Genomic DNA, 21302 nt, shown 5'->3' with positions numbered 1-21302 from the left:
AAACTCTCATGGCCAAAATCATTCTACTCTTTGTTTTGAATATATCATCTCGCTATTCATCAGGTAACCTCAAAGTCGTGATCCTCCTGACAGGGACATGAAGAGCCCATGCAATGGCAGACATGCAGATATAGCTCTGCTCCTCCAGACCCAATCCTCAGGGTCCTCCCTAGCTCTGTAACAGAACAAACGCTGTAGCCTCTCCTCCATATCCCACAGATCCCCCCACCCCCCCAGCGTCTATCTGGTTGCTGTGTCCTAGTCCACAACTCAGGAGCAGACACGCTCAACCACAGGCCATGCTTGCCAGATGGCCACATAGGTAGGCTACCTGCAGACCTTTCCATTCTCTCTGCTCCCCCAAACCCCATCCTCTAGGTCATCCAAAGTGTTGCAACAAAACACCAGCTGCAACAGCCCCTTCCTTCTGTGAACTCTTCCTGTGGATCCCATCCTCCACTGGCCTCTCCTCGAGTGTCCCAGCCCCAACCTGGGCAGACACTCCCTGCTCAACCACAGGCCGCATCTGCCAGATGTCAAGGCAGGCTGCCTGCAGACCTTTTCATTCTCTCTGTTCCCCAAGGCATAATCCTCAGGGCTGACCCTAGTGCTGCAACAGACCATCTTCCCCTGGCCTTCCCTTCCCTCAGCCTCCAACATTTCATTCCCTATGAACACAACTGCCAAGAAGGCCAGTAAAACAGGCAACACCCAGCAAAGACACCCTCTGAAAAATCCAGAGAGGAAACAGAAACCAAAGAACAAAACACCCACCCAACAAAGACAAACCCAGAAACCAGCACCTGGACCCATAATCACCCCAAACCCAGATGCCTAACAGCCAGGGCCATATGACTCCAGCAGAGCCCAGCTATCCTACCACAGCAAGCCCTGAATATTCCAACACAGCTAATGTATATGAAAAAGACCTTAAAATTGTATGAAATATCTCTTTAAGCTATATGAATATGATAAATGTCTTTAAAGGATAAATGAATAAATCCCTTAAAGAAATCCAGGAAAATACAAACAAACAATTGGAGGAAATGAATCAATCCCTAAAGAAATCCAAGAAAATACAAACAATTGAAGGAAAAGACTAAAACTGTCCAAGACCTGAAAATGGAAATAGAATCAGTAAAGAAAAAACAAAGTGAGGGAATTAAGAAAATAAAAAATTTGGGAATGTGAACAGAGTACAGAAGCTTCACCAACAGAATACAAAAGATGGAACAGAGACTCTGAGGTACTGAAGGTACAATAGAAGAAATGGATACACTGGGCAAAAGTAATATAAAATCCAAAAAACTCCTGACACAAAACACCTAGGAAATCCAGGACACTATAAAGAAACCCAAGGAGTTTCCCTCCCTCCCCCCACCCCACTACCACCACCATCACTAATAATGACTATTATTGGTCACTAACATCTCTCAAAATCAATGGTCTCAATTCTCCAATAAAAGGACACAGGCTGAGCCGGGCGTGGTGGCGCACGCCTTTAATCCCAGCACTCGGGAGGCAGAGGCAGGCGGATTTCTGAGTTCGAGGCCAGCCTGGTCTACAGAGTGAGTTCCAGGACAGCCAAGGCTACACAGAGAAACCCTGTCTCGAAAAACCATTAAAAAAAAAAAAAAAAAAAAAAAGGACACAGGCTAATAGAATGGATGTGAAAATGGGATCTATCATTCTGTTGCATACAAGAAATACATCTTAGCATCAAGGATAGATATAAAGGTTTGGAAGATCTTCCAAGCAACTGGACCTAAGAAAGCAAACTGGTGTAGCCATTTTAATTCCTAACAAAATAGACTTCAAACAAAAACTAATGAAAAGAGACAGAAAAGATACTACATACTCATCAAAGGAAAATTTCACCAAGATGACATTTCAATTCTTAACATCTATGCCCCAAACACAAGGATACCCACTTCTGTAAAAGAAATACTATGAAAGCTCAAGTCACACATTGACCCTCACATACTAATAGTGGTAGACTTCAATACTCCACCAATATACAGGTCACTTATGCAAAAATAAATGGAGAAATACAAACCTAATGAAGCGAACAGGTATTTATAGAATATTCCACCCAAACACAAAAGAATATACCTTTGTTTCAGCACATCATGGAAGTTTCTTCAAAATTAATACTTAGACACAAAGCAAGAATCAACAGATACAAGGAAATTGAAAGAGTTATTTCCTACCTAAATAAATCCTACCAAACCACCATGGATTACAGATGTATACCAACAACAGAAACAACAGTATGCTTACACGTTCTGGAAACTGAACAACTCTATATTGAATAAAAAGTAGGACCAGACAGAAATAAAGAAATTAAAGACTTTCTAGAATTCCATAAAAATGAATATACAACATACCCAAAGCTAAGAGGAAAGTTCATAGCAATAAGTGCCTACAATAAAAGGAGAGATTTCATACTAACAACTTAACAGCATATCTAAAGCTCTAGAACAAAAAGTAAGCACACCCAAGGAGTAGGCAGCAAGAAATACTGAAACTGAGGGCTGAAATCAACAAAAGGAAAACAAAGAGAAAAATAAAAAGAATCAATGAAAGAGTTGGTTCTGAAAGAGATAGACAAACCCCTATCTAAATTAGCTGAAAGAGGGAGAGAGAATATCCAAATCAACAAAAGGGAGACATAACAATAGACGTGGAGGAAATCCAGATAATCATAGGGACATACTTTCAGAACCTTTACTCCACCAAACTGAAAAAAATCTAAGGTTATTTTCTTGATAGATACCATTTACCAAAGTTAAATTAAGATCAGATAAACAATTTAAATAGATCTATAACCTATAAGGAAATAGAAGAGGTTATTAAAATTCTCCCAACCAAAAAAAGCCCAGGGTGAGATGGTTTTAGGGCGGAATTGTACCAGACTTTCAAAGAGTTAATACCAATACTCTTCAAATTATTCCACAAAATAGAAATAGAAGAAACTTTGCCCAATTCATTTATCAGGCCACAGTTATGCTGATAGCCAAACTACATAAAGATTCAACAAAGAAAGAGTATTACGGATCAATTCTCCTTAAAAACATATATTAAAAAACACCCGATAAAGTACTTGGAAACAAAATACAAGAACAGATCAAAAAGATCATCCTCCACGATCAAGTAGGCTTCATCCCACAGATGCAGGAATGGTTCAACATATAAAAAAAAAAATCAGTCAATGTAATCCACCATATAAACAAACTGAAAGAAAAAAAAACCCAAAACACATGATTAGATGCTGAAAAAAAAAAAACTTTGAAAAAAATTCAACACTCCTACATGATAAACGTACTAGAGAGATTAGGAATACAAGGGACATACCTAAACATAATAAAAGTAATTTACAGCAAGCCTATAGTCAACAACAAGTTAAATGGAGAAAAACTCAAAGCAATTACAATAAGGATAAGGCAAGGCTGTGGTCAAGATGCATTGTATGAGAGAAGAATCTATTCTTAATAAAAAATATGTAGATATATAGAACAGAAATATATTTAATAGAAAAGACCATTTTTTTCTATTAAAAATCTATTATAAAAGGTAACTGATCATTTAAACAAAAAGAAGACTTTTCAGTTGGATTTCCATCGTATTCTGACATCAAATAAGTGACCGCAGCAGCAGGAAGGACAGAGAGAGAAATGCTCCAGTGGGTCCCACAGCACACTGAGCGGGAACTCCTGGGGTACATCCTACTGTGGCAAAAAGTCTTTTTGGGATTTGAGTATTCCATCCCACCCCCACACTCTCATTTAACCATAACCACCTCTTTTACGATGTCTCCAGTCACGGGGGTTGGGGGTGGGGTTCCAGGGAGAAGGGGGCAAGGCATCAGACAGCATACAACTTATTCCTGAACAGAGAGATGGTCAAAGACACCATGCTAACACTCATTAGGAGGAAGCTGTGGTGTTATAGTACTAGGAATCAAGTTTCAGATCAAAGAGCAATCCTAGCAACAGAGAAAGTAATTTCTTCATAATAAAAGGGACAGTTACACAAAAGAGCATATATAATCTGAATTTTTTTTTTTTTAACTTTTTGTTTGTTTGTTGGGAAAAGGCTTCTCTGTGTAGCCCTGGCAGTCCTAAAACTTGCTCTGTAGACCAGGCTGCCCTTAGAATCCAAATTTAGAGATCCATCTGCCTCTGCTTTGCAAGCGCTGGGAATAAAGCTGTGTGCCACCACAACTGATGTAATCCCAGATGGTTAAGCACTTAAAGAGCTTCAGAATGCATGGAGGCAAAGCATACATGGATGAGAGGACAAAGGCCAACACCATGGTTTCACCGCCACCTCACACTAACTACCAAATCAGAAAACAACCTGTAAGCAGCATGACACCAACTCTACCCACAGCAAAGCCCCCGCCCTGGGTGGGCAGCAGAGGCTCTTCAGACGCACAGGGAGGGCCTGGCAGCATGACCAACCTGGGCCCACACAAGGCTTTGTAGATCCAGAAGGGTTCCAGTCACATGAAGTGTGCTCTCAGACAGTGTGAGGAAGCAGAAGTCAGTGAGGACAGACAGCTTAAAAAGAGGACAGACAGACAGCTGGAAAAGAGGACAGACAGCTGGAATAGCACCAGATATCTGGGAACTTTACAACACACTTCTAAATACTTCACTTTAGATGAAATAAAAATGAAAACACATAACAACAAGAGAGCATCCGGCTGCCCTGACTGCAGCGAGCAGGGATTTACAGCAGCACACACTTAGAAAATAACAGAGCCCTCAAATCAACAGCCTCATATTTCTATCTTGAAAAGTCAAGAAATGAAGACCAGAGCAGAAATCTCCAACACATACACACACACACACACACACACACACACAAAACCAAAAAAGGGGTAGAGAAAAATCATTAAACAAAGCTGGGTCTACGGACTTAAGGGAGAGTGAGGGTAGTCTTGCACACAATAAGACTGTCAACAAACCATGATACATTTCTTGAAAGACAGGAGATACTCAAATTACTCAGACAAAAACAGGTCACTGGAACAAATAAATCACCATCGGAATTAAGATGTTTTCAAAAGATGACCATAGAAACAAAAAGGCAGAGCCCAGGGCAGAACACAATGTCTGCACCATAGGCCTGATGGGGACCATGTCTATGAGGCTGTACTCATCACTGGCACAGTTTCCTACACCCAAGGGCAGAGGATTTGATGAGAACTGACCAACAGAGAGATGTGGGGATGAGTTTACATTCAGACACTCAATATATGAGACAACCCTGCCACACACCGTGCAGACATTAGCACGGCTCCACTAAAAAGCTGACCAAATGCTAACGGGAAACCAGGGCTCCTGGAGCTCACACAGTGCCATGGGATTCAAAATGGCATCATATTGCAAGCAGATTGACAGCGCTTTAAAAACCAAAGTACACAGCAGTCACATGACTGAACCACGCAGCTCCTCAGTATTGACCCAAGAGCAATGAGAAATGCGTATGCCTGAAGCCTTGCACAGTTATGTTCACTTTAGCTTTCCCCCTGAGGGCTAAAAACAAGAAACAAACTTAGCATCAGTGAGTCAACAGACTGTGGCTTAGTCATATGATAAAATACTACTTGGTGGTGAAAAAGGAACAAGCTATTGATACAGGGCAAGGATCAATCTCAGAACACATTACATGGTGAACTTGGTCAGATGAGCTGCCACACCCAGCAGAAAGCACATGCTGTATGACTCCCTTTACACCGAATTCCATAAAATGAAATCTAATATATAGTGGCCAGAAAGCCAGTCAATTGTTATCTAGAAACAATGAGTCAGAGTGCACAGGGAAACTCAAGAGCATGATAAAGGCAGATGTCATTATGCTGGTGGCAAGGATGTGAAGGGTGGTCCACACATGGAGGACTCAGAAAACAGACACCTCAATTATGCACAATTTACCCAGGGCTGAAGAACAACTATCAAGTCAGAGAGAAGGGCTCAGACAGGTCTGCCACCAGTTCTTATCAGCTAACCCACTCCTACCACGACATTCCCCGTTTATGAAGTGGTACCGTCAGCCTGCAGGGCTGGGGAGAGACTGCTCTGTGCCTGTGAAGCATTTGTCTGTTCTCAGAGAACAGGTGCAAACTATCGGGATCCATCTACGACAGAACACCGGGATTTGGCTTGCAGGCGAAGAACAACAAGCCGGATGTGTGCATGCACAGCTCAGAACACGGGCATCTTCAGCCCCGTGGTGGCACAGCTGCCCACAGACTTGGCATGAGGATCCTGAGAGACTGGAGGTTAGAGAAGGCGCTAGCTCTTGGAACAAGATGAAGGACGGGACTGAAAACGCAGAGTGGTTCAGGCTGTTACATGACCATCAAGAACAAAACCACTGAACTGCAGGGAAAAGACCAGGGAACGAACACCCAGGGTCCAGGATGCCCTCTTTACCCATGTACCTTGCCACAAGCAAGCCCTGTTCAGAATGGGACCCGCTGAGCCCCACTCTGCAAATAGCATGTCAGCACCTTCTCTGTCACATTCTTGAGAAAGGAAAACCTTCCTGAAAAGCTCAGCAAAACCCAACCAAACAAGAACCAGTGATTCCTGGACATTGTGACTATGTCCTTCTGTCTCTCATTTTACCTGTATAGTTAACAGAGACGAGCTCACTCACTGTGTTTCTGCTACACAACTCGGGCTGGGCTGAGCACATCTCTGGGGAACATGGTGGTCTTCTCTCTAACTGGAACAGTGTTTACAACAGAAGCAATAAGCCTCACGTCAACATTTTCAAAGAAATTGACACTGTAATTCTTCCTGTCCTGGCAGCTTGGCAGTTCCTGAAGAGCACCGAACTGTTCATAGCCAAGGACACACTGGTATAAAGTGCCTGCTGGCACTGCAAGGAAGACTGTTGGGAGCACAGGCTAAAATTAGCCCACAGCTATTGAAATCTTCTATTTGTAGCAAGCATCTCATTGGAGAGAGACATCTGTGGGGATGCATCTGGGGCAGTTACAGCGCCATCTCCCTTCCTGCCCCATTCCAGACTGTGTGTAATTCTGCAGACTAGCACCTCTCAATTCTAGTCCTTTTAAAAAAAAAAAAGTCTTTTCTTCAAGACAGGGTTTCACTGTAGCCCTGTCTTGAAACTCGCTCTGTAGGCAAGGCTGGTCTCAAACTCACAGAGATCCACCCGCCTCTACCTCCAGAGTACTGGGATTAATGTTCTTAAACAGCACAATAAATTGCAGCTCCTTTGAGTTTAATTTTTTTTCTTTTTCATTGTTTTCTCTTTTTCTCTTTTTGTGACAGGGTTTCTCTGTGCAGCTTTGGCTGCCCTAGAACTCACTCTGTACACCTTGTAGTTCAAGGCTGACCTTGAACTCAGGGTCTCTCTGACTCCCAAGTGCTGAGATTAAAGGCATTCACTGCTACACCCAGTTTTAAATTTTATTTTCCACTCAACCACCTCTGACTATAAAAACATCAGCTGGCTTGTGTCTTTACCTCAATTCTACTGCTGCCCACCAAAAGGCCACCCCACACCCTCTCTGCCTACCAAAGGCCATATCCCCCCCCCCCCCGCCACATTCTCTCTGTCCACCAAAGGCCATCTCATACCCTCTCTGCCCATCCTACACCATCTACCATTGTTCTCAATTCTCAGACCAAGACAGAGGCCGGACATAGCACACCTCTATGTCAGAGCCACCTCTCCCTAAAGGTGTCATGCTAGGCACTGCCCAGAGCCTCTGTGCGTTCTGCTAACAGCTATGGCACCGCATGGGAAACGGGTTTTTTTTCCTTTCTCTGTGGCTCCTACAGGACAGGACAGGATAGCTGCCTGCTGCTTCTATCACAGCATGAGGCTCACTCTCCAATATGATCACAAAAATCTTTGCTTCTTTTCCAAGACGTCTTCATTTGTTCTTTGGCAGTGAGAGAAGCACAAATACATAAAAAGAGCCCCTCCCTGCCATTGATTCTGTCAAGTGCTGTGAAATCCAGACAGCTCAGGAGTGAGGTAAAGTCACCTGACCACTCAGCTGGCCCCTGGTGGTAGGGAGGAAGAAGACAAAGGCTAGAAGAAGAGAGCCCAGTCCCACATCTGCTGAAAGCTGCCTTGAGCTGGAGCAGGAATGAGGCAGGGAATGCTACTCAAAACACAGCCCAGGAGGATGAAGGAAGACGGCTGAGAGTTCAAGGCTCAGAGGGGACAAGACACTGGGTCTATGGGTGCAGGCGGAGCTGGAACAGCCTTGCACTTAGGTCTCCTTGAATTTGAGCTTCAGTATCACAAATACCCTATAGCCTGTTCTTTGCTCTTCATCTTCTAAAAATGTGGCCAGGAAACCCAGGACAAAACACTTCACTCCATTATCTTAAAGCAAGCCTCTGTCCTCTCCGCAGTCTGTCTATGGGATCAGGTAGAAATTCTACATCAGTGGTTCTAAACAGTAAGAGCATCCTCAGATTTTCTGGCTCACACAGAGAAGATGGACTGAAAGCTACCGTACATCTTCTGTTGGAAAGGAGAAGATTGGGCTGCTGCTCTGAGAAGCTCACAATCCAAACTGGGTATGGTGGCACCCTTAAATGCCAGAACTTAGAAGGCAGAGGCAGGTAGATCTTCGTGGGTTCCAGATTTTCAAGGACTATAGTCTCACAAAAAAAAGCACCACTAGTTCCGTTGAGACTCAGACAAATATGCTGGCCATCCCGTGGTGTATCTAACACAGCAAACAAAGGTCTCCACATCTGAATTTAAGAGGGCGGAGAACTAGGTTGGGAGATGTGACATGGGTAGAAGTTCAATAATAAACATCAAGAGTATTATCAGAGGAGATAATGAGATATTACAGCATCTAAAACAGTCTTGGTTGGAGCAGGAGAGAGAGAGAGAGACACATAGAGAGACAGAGACAGGAGGCAGAGTTGGCTCTGAGAGGGGCAGGCTCTGGCTCCCAAGCCCCTTGGAGCTCTTTAATTAGCCTCCCAGAACCTCAGCATTCTAGTCTGAATAATCCATATTTTTGGTTATTTATTCAGCTCCCCACTGCTACACATTACGGAGCCATATGCTGAAGGAATTCATCACGTCACGTCTGTACTCAGCCATCCAGACACTGGCAGTTCAGGCCTGGAAGAACCTTGGGGAAAAGTCCCTGGAGAGGGAAGCTTTAAGGTTAGAAAACCCAGAAAGTCAAATGATTCACACACTGTTTGCTTGGGAGACGGCGGCCATTTCAATAAAGGCCAGGCAATTAGAAGGGTAAGAGACAACGCTCTCAAGAAGGAGAGCCAGAGTCACCTCAACAGCAAAGGCCTTGGGGTAATTTCCCAGAACTCTCCAAAGAACATTTGCGTTTAAAAGCAATTTCTCAAAAGAAGATTTCCAATCAATCCAGGGTCTAGGATACACCGTGTGACAGCCATATTTCAGCTCTCCACAAACCTTTTAAAGAAAAGGAACTTTAGAGTTACATACATTGATAATCCCCAAGTCATTTAAAACACAAAACGGGTCATTGTGGACTTCGTCATGATAGCAGAAACCCTGGAAATGGCTGCAGTGTTCCCTGTGTCCCTCAAGTAGTTACTGCCCTCTCATGATGCTTAAGTCACAGAATGACAAATACCACGGGAAGTTAAAAAGGAAACAATATGAAATGGTAGAATGTGGCAGGACTAAATGTTAAATCAAACAAACAAAAAACTCCCACAAAAATAATAATAAATGATGATATAATAATAGTAGTAATGACAATAAAACCAAGAAGACACTATCCACCCAAAGGCAGGCTACACTTGGTGACAGACTGGGGCATTTTAGCTTCTGGGAGGACTCAGCCTTGTTGGCCAAACACTTAATAAACACAGTAACTAAAAATATCCTAATAGAAAACAGAATGATCAACCACAGTCTAAATTATGCTTAATAAATATACATCCAATTTGTAAGACACTTTCAGAGACATCTTTGTTCAGAGTTGTCACTGCACGTGACTAGAGGTTTTACGATGGCTGACCCTGGCTCAACTCCATGAATTCCATGATTACAAAATTCCAAATGTGTTTGCAAGCAGCACCCAGAGCCTCTCAATTTCAAATGCTGTCCCTTAGTGGTACTCCATTCTGGTCACCTCCTCAGGAACGCTCTTTTCCTTCCCAGCCACATTTCTCAATAAAACACCCCAACAAGCCATTTCTCCACTTTGTTTCCAACTTTAAGATGCTTGGGACTAACTGAGAAGCTGAAGCAGTGCTGTCTTTAGAGAGCAGAGCAGAACAAAAAAAGATACATTAAAGGAAGTATAAACCCACAGTTGTAGAAGCATCCCTTCATATTTCATATTCCCTGTGCTTAGGCACACGGCACACACAGAATTCATTACTGAATGAATAAATAAGAATATTTTGCTGTCAACGGCAGGAATATAGACAGAGAGATCTATGGAGCATACAGATTTAGAGACCAACAAGCACAAAACATAATGTGCCAGCCCACCCTTCATGAAAGCTCAGACACATCCCCAAATGAACACTGTCTGGATGAATGGGAAACCCAAGGGACTAAAGGACCACAGCTACGAATCGTAAAGTCAGGCTAGTGGTGCCGGGCAGACAGACAGGCACCCGTGTGGACTGGGACAAAACGACAGGTGAGGCCCAGAAGCACACCTGAGCATGAGGTTCATGAGCTGCAGCCCCTCGCCCTTCAGGAAGCGCTCTCGATTAGAGCTGAGCATTAAGCAGGAGCAGAGTGCGTCGAACAGGTTCTCCATCATCTCCTGCTCCTCAGCGGTGCTGGGGTTGTGTCTTTTAAATACCTGCCAAGGAGAGTAGAAAGGAGCCATTAAAAAACGCTGCCCCATCAGCCAGCACTCTACAGTTTCCAAAGCCCACCAAGGAAAGAGAACTCTACAAATGAAGTTCTCGTCAGTTTCCAGCTTAGAGAAACTGAGTTTTCTAGGTTATGGGCACTAAATAAAGATATACAAGTTCACATAAAAGCACTAAACACTGAGCCAAGCACTGGGCCAAGATTGACTGACAGCTTCAAGGCAGCAGGTCAGCCAAACAAAACAGCCCACCTCAGCCCTTGGCCACTGTGAAATGACAGAGACAAGGCCATACTGGACACACACAGTGAAACTGAGAGGGATTGCGTCTGAAACCACAGCTCAGCTCCAAAACCAACTCTGGCAGAAAGCCCAACAGCCTTGTCCCTGCTCCATCCAACCCCACTCCACCCACTTTCTAAGGTACCCACAACCCAGAGTAGCCAATCCTCTCTCAAAGTGAAGAGGTGCTTCTTCACAGAGGGGCTGCTGCATCCCCTCACTCAATGGCGGGGGCTCCAAGTCCCAGGCATGCATCTGGGCAGCTGTGCATGTCAGCGCTGAGCACAGGTTGGGAGAGCCCCTGAGCCAGCTGGGCAGGCAGCCCCATACGGGCTGTAATCAGTGACTGCACCGGATAAGGCCGGGGCACTTCATGGGGACCGAAAACAGCTTCCCACCACAAAGCTCTATTTTCAGGGTGGAGGCCAAGTCACTCAGCGGCTGGCAGGCACGGCAGGAAAGCTGTATGCAAACTGCCATCTCAGACACTCAGCACTCTTGAGCCTGTATCCAAATGATCTATTTTCAGTGCTGTTTTGGAGTAACACAGATAAGGTTTGTGAGGAGGAATCCTGACGGCACTTCCAGAATGCCAGCAGGATAACATTTCAACTGGATTTACATTGCTTTCATCCAGCAAATGGCAGTTTCTGACTTCTCACTCCTGCCTGCAGTGCCACAACCATCCCTACTGCCCCAACCACCACAAGCCCGCTGTGCCACGGCGCTGGAAAGGGCTCTACTCGGGCTCACCTGGAACCTAAGTGAGCAGACAGACTCTTTCAGGGATGGACCAAAGGGGAAGGAGCAAGGCAAAGGAACACAACTGGCTCTTCCTGGCGGGAAGACAGAGGAGAGCTCCCTACTTCTCCCTACTTTTGGGTCAGCAGTTGGGAAGGGCTGCGCCAGATTCACCATGACACTTGATCAGAAAGGGCCAGTGAGTAAGAAAAAAAGGTGAACCCTGTGCGGCAGTGTGACCTCCAACCTGCCTGGTCCCAGTGTGCCTGCCCCTTCCCATATTTCTACTTCTACCTCCCACTGAAAGCAGGCCATGGACGTCACGGCACACAGGAACAATTACTCACGGATAACTGCTGAAGAAGCACATCGATCCCATCCAGTTCTCCCAGCAATTCCCTGTTTTCTAAAAGAAGGAAAATAAAGGAAGAAAAAAAAAATGAAGCCAACTGTCAGATTTTACAGCCGTCTACCACTGATCCGTCAGCTAACAAAATCAATACAGCTTGACAGAGTACAAAAGCTGCACAGAGAGCGAGCAGAGAACCCAGGCGATGCCAAGGCAAGTTCACTGGCTCTGAGACGAGTGTGGCTCCCAGCCTGGCCTGTGTCTGTGGGGGCGCTCACCATCATTGTCCTGGAGGAGGATAGCTAGCACTTCACTACAGTACAGCTTGTTGGCATCGAAGGGCATCTTGGCCTGTGGGAAACAGAAATGAGAGAGTCATTAAGGAACCTTGCTCCCTTTCCAGGGCAAACTGTTTACCCACCAGAGATGGGGAGGTTAAAGGAAAGGCAGGTTAGGAGGACCAGATTCAGGTTCTCAATACTAAATGACAAAGGGACAGAGTAGCCCTAGCCAGTGTGTGAATGTACCCTCCTCCATAGAGCATACCTTGTGCCCATATTTTAAGTCTAGAGACTGTGTGTCCCCAAGGCAAGTAAGAGAAAGTTTTGAGCTTATAAGATTAAAACATATGAAACTCCAATTTACAAGTTACAACCAGAAAATGAGGCTGTAAATTAGCTGATACATGATCAGAGAAGTTGAAAAGAAAGCAAGTTCTTGTTCAGATTAGCTAAAAATATTTATAATGAAGTAGCTTCTTTTGGATTTTTTTAATGTTTAAAATTTAATTTGAACCCATAAACTTATCTGCTTGTAGGCCATAATCTGCCTACTATTTAAAAAGGAAACCACATTAAATATGCAAAAATGTGTTAATATTTTAATACCTAAATTACTACCCACAATTCTTCCCTTGCTGTGTGCTCTGCAGCTTGCAGCTGCAGAGGGGACACGTCCACTGCAGAGACCATCTTTCATGGCTGCCCAGTTACTCCAGCTGTAAGACTAACCATGGCACCATCAGTGGCACCGTGCAAACCTCACTGATGTTTTTATCTATGAGAGCCAGGTCCTTGAGATACAGGCACACAGACAATGGCTTTAATCAGCACGACTCCTGCTTTGTATCTAGGTTTTTGAAATGACAAATAATTTCTGTAGCTGCAGAGGACAGGGCAAGTGTTCATACTGAAGCTGGCACCTCCATCACCCGAGCCAGTCACAGAGCTGTTTGGACATTGATTTTATACTTAAGGAGGAAGAGTGGTAGTGTCTAATCAAGAAACAGCCAGTGCTGGTTCAGTTTCTGTGCACGTCTTCTTCATCAAGCCCAAGTGCACCTCACAGGGTTTTAGGAGGGGCTGCATCTGATCCATCTCAGGTTAAAAGACCCATCTTGGGTTAAAAGACAGCAAGGCTGTACACACACTGCTGCACTGCATGCTCCCCAGGCAAGCTGGAGACCTGATTTCAAGAAATCTGTATAACAGCCAGAGCTTAACTACAGTCTTTGGTATATTTTGCCTGAAGAAAAGTGGTTTTATAAACTCAAAACACAGGGATAGAAAGCTAGGTAGTGGACATCAGTCGGGAGCAAGGGCTCTTCAACCATTACAGTGCTTACTCAAGTCACTTAAGCCCCCACTGTTGTGATGAGATTTAAATGATTTTAATCACATAACTTTACATGTAGCTTTTCAAAAGTCAGGATATTTTGAAACAGGGTACTCTAAAATAAAGGAAGGCCAACAACGACACTGGGCCACCACATCAATGTCTTTCTGAACTAAAAGGAAGGCCAGTGACACTGGCTACTGTGACAATGGTCTTTCTGGGCTTCCGTGCCTCTTGCCCTTTGCAGAACTTCATAGACTTCTGTCTCCAAGTTAAAAGGCAGTCTTTCTCTTCCTTTCGATAACCAATTATTGGCTACCTGCTATATTAAGATAGAGAACTGAAGACCACAACAAAGAGAGGTAAATTAAAGCTGAACCCTGTTGACCATTATGGAACTTGCTATGCTACTTATGTGCCACAAAGTCTGGTGTTCCCAAATTGAGCTGAGGAAGTTGGGTTGGCAGATTGAATTCATCACAGGCTATGTTGAGATTTCCAGGGACAAGTTGGTGACACTTGACAGCTGTGGAGTACTGCACACACTGCTCAAGGTCCCTTCTTCTAATGATATCATACCTTTGTGATATAGGTTTGGTAGTCGCTATATGAAAATGTGTGAGGATTAGATGAGGAGCGACACTCCATTAGTAGTGACTGGAGTGCTCAAGATGAAATCAATGATGCTTTCTTCTAATTTATATGTGTTTTCCCTTCAAATAGCTATTGGATTGCTGGAATACACACACACACACACACACACACACACAGAACTCCTCGTCTCGTATCTAGCTACCTAATAAACCATCGTAGTAAAAGCAAAATTACTGAGACAACATCACCAAGAACTAGCAACAGGATCTATAACCCAAGTAAAGTTCTGTTTCTCCATCTGTAAAATGGAAACTAAAACATAATACTTCTGGATAGCAGCAAGAAGTACTTGCTGTGATGACCAATGATCTGATTTTGATCCCTGGTACCCATATGGTGGAGGGAGAGAAATGACTCCAGTAAGTTGTCCTCTGACCTCTACATGCAGACCATAGTGTATGCATACATATACTAAATAAACAGACATATCGAATACATTCTATTTTAAAAAAAGAAAACCCCTTCTTTCTTTAGAGAGTTGCCGTGGGACTCGTGCAGGGTAACAGGAAAGCCTCCAGGGCCCAGTGTGGACTGAGGCTTCTGGACTGGGTCAGAATGTGTGAGGTAAGAGTCTCAGCTCTAACCACTCACTGTGATGGGCTCTGGGTCAAATGACTCTGCTCTCCTAATCCAAGGTCTCCTGTGTGGCTATACTTGATGAACTGTGCTGAATCAGCACCCCTCACAGACCCTAGCACCTGCGTCCTCTCTCCTGAGGACTCCTGGGAGCTCAGATCTCCAAATCCTGCTCGGCCACAAGAAGGAATCTCCAGTTTTCCAAAGTGAAAATAAAATGTTATCTTTTTCTTAAAACAGAAGTTCTCTTGTTGACAAATTGGCACAAAGGAGAACTCTAATCTGGAAGCTAAGATGTCTAGACATGACAGCTCCCAGCCCTGAGCTGTGTGAGGTAGCTTGGCAAGAGGAGGCTGCTTTGGAGAGCCAGGCCCAGCTTACTGGCCCTCCTGTCCACTTCATCCTGCTTTCTGCTTATCTGAACCTGGGACAGCTGCATGCTGTCGGCAGAGCTGTTACAGGGATTAAAATACACAGGCAAGGATGTGCACGAGCATCTCACACGTTAATACATGAAAGCCAGTGTCAGCTCGGGGAGGCGGGAGATGATGGCAGCAATGTCACTTGAAGCAGGTGGGTGACTAACCCTTCGTGTCTAGTCAAAGATAAAACACACCAAGGAAACTTAATTCCTGTTTGATTATCAGTCAGAGATTGCACAATACAAACTACCAAATAACAAAGACATTTAGTCCGAATGAGGAAGGAGAACTCATGGGGCTGGGGCTGACTCTTGGCTACTACAATGTACACCAGGGGGGTTTGAGATGGCAGGGTTCTGCCATCCAGGAGCCTGGTGATCCTATATCTTTCAGCTGTCAGAGTAATTGCAGAGTCAAGCACAGGTTTGTACTCAGCATGGACTAGCCTTGAATAAAATTAAGCTTCACCTTCTTGGGAGCTGCTGCTTTTTTGGAAAGTAGAAAACAATTAGGCTACCACCCGCACCGCCAGAGGGTAGAGGTTGTATCTACAGCTCACCTGAACACAGGTGGGGGTGGGGCTCACACACATCACCAGCCCTTACAACTGTCAAAGCGAACTCCTGTCACCCACAGCTGAAGATCTTGCATCAACCAGCCATACTGGCCGCTTAACTCGGCCAGGTGTGAATTAATTAGCTCATGGGGACTGTGGCAATGGTTCCCGGAATGTTGCTTTAACAGGAAACTCAGTAGGAATCCTAATTTCTTTTCTTTAGAAAACTTCTGGTTTTAATGCTATTTTCAATAGTATATGGCATCCTGACATATGTAGGCCCCATGTTAAAAAAAAACAAAAACAAAACAAAACAAAACAAGAACAAAAGAGTGGTTTATGATACGGTGTCTCTCCTGCTAGAGAGACATTTGTCTGTTCACCTGCTAATCTGTACCCTTCTCTGCAATGGGTCTTAGTCTCCTTAGGAAAAATTAGTAAGGTTTCATTGGTTGGATGAGAAAAGGCCCTATTACTGCTGCTACATGCTGCTGGGCTTCCAGCATGAAAAGATGTAAGCTGTATCTAATGTGCCTGCCACCCATTGGCCCCTCACTGAGAATTACTGAAGGATCCCTAAATAAAAATGGATCATCGGTCAAAATAGAGGGTTTAATCCAGCAACCTCAACACATAAGGATTCTAAAATTTCAGCTCTGAGACTTTCTCTTCCATCACACACCATGAGGGCTCCCTAAAACATGAGGCTCAGCCCTAGTCTTTTTTTTTTGTTTTTTTTTTTTTGTTTTTCGAGACATGGTTTCTCTGTATAGCCCTGGCTGTCCTGGCACTCACTCTGTAGACCAGGCTGACCTCGAACTCAGAAATTCGCCTGCCTCTGCCTCCCAAGTGCTGTCAGCCCTAGTTTTGAAGACTAAGTCCACCCAGGGGAATCTGAGACAGGGTGGGCTGGCTGGGGAAGCTTGGGGGATATATAAGCCAGAGAGAGCCAGGCCCTGGCCTCCACTCAGGGTATCCACGCTGAGGGAAACAGCTTGTCCAGGAGAAAGGCTGTTCCATGAGATCTCCTCTCCTTGCTGGATGAAGAAAGCTGGTTCAGCAGAGATGTAATCCAGACTGGCTAACTCCCAGAAGAATTCCTTTAGGAAATACTTGAAGGGGGCAGGTTTGCAGAACCAGAACGCCTCATGGACTAGAGGCAGAGCCTTCACTGCGGGAAGGCCCATTTTCTGGACTGTGGGTCAAGCCCAGCTCCAGCTCTACCTGTATAGGTTTGGGCAAGTCACTTAGCACCTATAGGTCTTGACTTTTAGCTATTTCTCCACAATAGAACTTACACGCTTGCCTTCAGTTCTAAGAATGATTCAGGCTGTGTAAAAAGTAGGGACTCAAGCTGTCCCCCAGTGGTGTGTATATAAAACACAGGAAGAAAAAAGTACTGTGCTTGGTGGAGATAGGGATGTAAGCAAAATAGAGACAAGCAAAGGAGCTATGCAACAGGTAACAGGGCTAGCATTTCAGAACTGAGAAATGAAGAGGCCAGACTGAGGCAGGGAAGTCGCCTTAAGGCAGGTTGGGAGGTGGGCACTGAAGTGGCTATCCCCCTGTATCAGTCTGTAGGTAAGAAAAGAAAAGAGGGTTCACTTCCTAGAGCCCAGTGGACCTTAGTGAGCGGTATACAGTGACGCATAGGAGGAATGTCTAGAATATATTAGCAGTAGAACCTGAGATGGTAAACGTGCTAGCTATCTGTGTGTCTACTTGACACTGGTAGTCAAGGGAGAGGAGGGAGCCTCAGTTGAGACAATCTTATCTTCTATAAGATCAGGCTGTAGGCAAGCCTTGGGCATTTTCTTCATCAGTGATTGATAACGGAAGGCCCAGCCAATTGTGGCCATCCTTAAGCTGGTGTTCCTGGGTTCTATAAGAAAGTAGGCTGAACAAGACCTGAGGAGCAAGGCTGTAAGTAGCACTCCTCCATGTCCTCTGCATCAGCTCCTGTCTCCAAGCTCCTGCCCTGTCTGAGCTCCTGTCCTGACTTCCTTCAGTAATGAACTGTGGTGTGGAAGTGTGAGACATATAAACCCTTTCCTCTCCAGCTTACTTTTGGTCATGGTGTTTTTACCATAGCAACAGTGACCCTCACTGGGACGGTAGGTCTGTGCTGGATCCAGGGAACCTGGTTTTCAAAGTTGCACTAGAGATCTTTCAACACAACTGCTGAAGGCCCTGGCTGCCAGGATGGTCATGAGTTGAAGGCACTTTCACATGGATTTTTAGTCACCTTGTGGGACCTCAGTGGTCCCCAGAAAGAAACGGGCCAGACAAGTGAAGGACCACTGGCTGCAGCCACCCAGCTCCAAAGGAGGGCAGACTCTAGGTCCAGTCCACCGGAACTGTCTCTGAGGCTGATGGTGGAGACCCAGAACAAAGCATATTCAGGAGTCATGGCTTCCTTCTTGTTGGCCTTGCTCTTTAGCTTAGCTTGCTTCTGTGACCGTTCCATGCAGCACGGAGTTTTTCTAAGGGAACTTGATTCCCAGTAAAATAACCAAACACCAATTTAAAGTTTAAACACTGGGAACCTTGAAAATGGTTATAGATTGCAACAAGGCTCTTCCTGTCCTGAGGATTATACAAATTTCTGTGCCCTACGGCAAAACTCAGTAATAGCTTGCTAAAATAGCAAATGGAACCCAGACTAAACACCCAAAGGTCTCAATTTCTCTTATATAACCAACTCCAAAAAAAGAAAGATTGAACGAGAGAGAGAGAGAGAGAGAGAGAGAGAGAGAGAGAGAGAGAGAGAGAGAGGGTGAGCAAGCAAGAGAATGCTGTTATGGCTAATTTAAGCACCCTTTAAAGGACAAAGGAGTTTTAAAGAATGAGCCCCAAATTCATTATTAAGTCCCAAGAACCTAAAAACCCTATCCTGACTTCACAAAGACAAAGACAATTAGATTATTTTCTGTATGTTAAGGCTGGGTCTACAAATTCCACCAGGAATACAGATTCCTGTTATCCTTTCCTCTACCCCTTACTCCCCAAGTGTTTCAATCTAGAGGATGGAAACACAAACTGAGTGCTGAGAAGTAGGTGGGGAAGGAACTGTACGCTGAACAAGTGCAGCTTAAGGTCAAAGACCACCTGGACTCAGAAGTCCAAAGGAAGATGCCAAGATGGCAGCAGATAAACCAGCTACCTGCTGGATACAGGCCCAAGTGGGAAAAGGAGAGGGCTTCCAGGGGCTCAGTGCACTGGGCTCTGCCTGGCAAATATGTCTATCTCTACTGATAGCACCACTGGGCAGAGGATCCCCTGATATGTGTGTGTGTGTGTGTGTGTGTGTGTGCGCGTGTGTCTGTCTGTCTGTCTGTCTGTCTGTCTGTCTGTCTGTCTGTCTTATGGGGTTACATGAGCAGAGCTGGAGAAGACCTAGACTGTCTGGCTGCCTTCCCCTTAGGCCTGCCAAGACAAGGAATGTGAACCTGACCCGACACAGCCCACACATTCCGGATAAGCCATAACTACTTTAAGAGTCATTCCTCCTTAAAGAAACCTCTCTTATCTTGCTAGTGAGGACCTCCATAGTAGCCTTCCTATTACACAGTTGGTCAAGCTAATGGCTTTGCCCTTCCTTTCTTATTTACTTGATGGAACAGCACTAATTGTTAAAAAGATGGTGACTCTGTGCTAAGAAAGAGAATGATGGATCCAACAGAAATAAGGATAAAGGATACAAATATGAAGCTAAAAGAAATTAATACAAATAGTTGTCATTATTGTTTTGAGACAGGCTCTTATACAGTCCAGGCTGGCCTGCTCCTTACTGTGTAGTAGAGGATGACTTTGAACTTCTGATCCTTCTGCCTCCACTTCCTAAGGCTGGGACTACAGGTGGGTACAGGCATCCTACCTGCTGGACCACTTCCCCAAGCCCATGAATGGCTACTAAGCAACCAGAAGCCAATACACATTCTTTGATTTAAAAATGTAAATTGAAGTACCCTAGCATCAATGTTCACTTCTAAGTTCATGAAAGCCTTAAGTATGATGATGCCTGGTACTCCCAGGAGCAACAGGGGAGTGGCCAGCAGGGCAAACTTGACAGGTAAGAATTCTACAACACCTGCCTCAAATGTTAATGCAAATACCCTTTGGCCTGAACGTTCCACTTCTAGGGGTTTAACACACAGATAAGCTAAGTGCACCAGAATAGTTTTCGGACATGATACACACTATAAACTGCTTATAATAGGCAAAATTAAAACTGAGAGCTCGGCAAGGAATGTAGCTCAGTTGTTAGGGTGATGGCTGAGCATGCACAAGGCCATAGGTTCAATCCTCACCACTACATAAATTGGGCAAGGAGGCACACACATGTAATCCCAGCACATGGAAAGGAGAGGCAAGAAGATCAGAAGTTCAAAGTCTCCTGAACTACAGGCCAGCCTGGGCTACATGAATCCCTATTTCAAAAAAAAAAAAATAATATTGGTACTTCTGTCCAATGGAACACTAGGCTATCATTAGTTCAGTGGAAAAAACAATTTGCATAAGAAAACATTATATAATTCTTTTTATGTCAACATATAACACTAGCTCCTATATATGTTAACAACAGATGCTTTTTAAAAGTAGAACTCAGAAAGATTATTGGGGATGGAGACAAGCAACAAAAGGGCCAGAGGTCCAGAAACTTCCCAAACTAGACATATGGAGGTCCGACAGTTATCTATCAACACCCTGGTACCAGCCACAGTCAGAGAAGAGACATATGGGTGGCAGGGCCACTGGCTCCCTTACCTTCAGCCTCTTCAACAGCCACTGTAGGAGTCCCTGCTGGGCAGCCTCTGTGCACATCTCCGGACGGAACTCGGCCATATTCTCCACAATAGCTGAAAGAGACAGACACCAGTCACCGGGGAGAGCATATCTCTGCTCCTACTCGCATCAAGCTGGCTTCCCATGACAAGTACTTTAGCCTTTGTCCCACTTCCCTGTATTCTCCCCGCCAGATGCTGCTGTCACTTTTAGATTAACCAAGGAGTTGCTATGTCCCCCCCCCCCTTTTCTTCAAGTTAGGTTACAAGTAGAAGTCATAACTGAAAATGATGGAATTCGCAGAAGAGATGAGGGATGGGTTTTTATGCTAATGGAGGCGACTCCAGAGCAGAGCATGCTGACGGGTGGAGAGCTGCCTGGCAAAGCACACTCAGTCTCAGAGGTCTGCAGCTAGTCAGGGTAGGGCAGGGTCCCCTAGGGCCAGGTAGTCCCTCCTCCTCCTCCTCCTCCTCCTCCTCCTCC

The 21302-nt window shown here is 44.8% G+C and overlaps 1 protein-coding gene across 2 annotated transcripts in view; it reads right to left on the bottom strand.

The window, feature by feature from the left end:
* Positions 1 to 21302, bottom strand: part of Ctnnbl1 (catenin beta like 1) — a 159273-nt gene that overhangs the window by 63670 nt on the left and 74301 nt on the right. For both annotated transcript variants that reach the window (XM_021192122.1, XM_029536341.1), the window contains 4 exons: positions 20802 to 20893; positions 12491 to 12563; positions 12211 to 12269; positions 10680 to 10828 (listed from right to left, as the gene is read on the bottom strand). In XM_021192122.1, the coding sequence (XP_021047781.1) occupies positions 10680 to 10828; positions 12211 to 12269; positions 12491 to 12563; positions 20802 to 20893 (373 nt within the window). The remainder of the gene's footprint in view (positions 1 to 10679; positions 10829 to 12210; positions 12270 to 12490; positions 12564 to 20801; positions 20894 to 21302) is intronic.

The sequence above is a fragment of the Mus pahari genome, chromosome 3, assembly GCF_900095145.1.
Source record: "Mus pahari chromosome 3, PAHARI_EIJ_v1.1, whole genome shotgun sequence".
Taxonomy (NCBI): Eukaryota; Metazoa; Chordata; class Mammalia; order Rodentia; family Muridae; genus Mus; species Mus pahari.
This window is presented reverse-complemented; position numbering and strand designations above follow the sequence as displayed.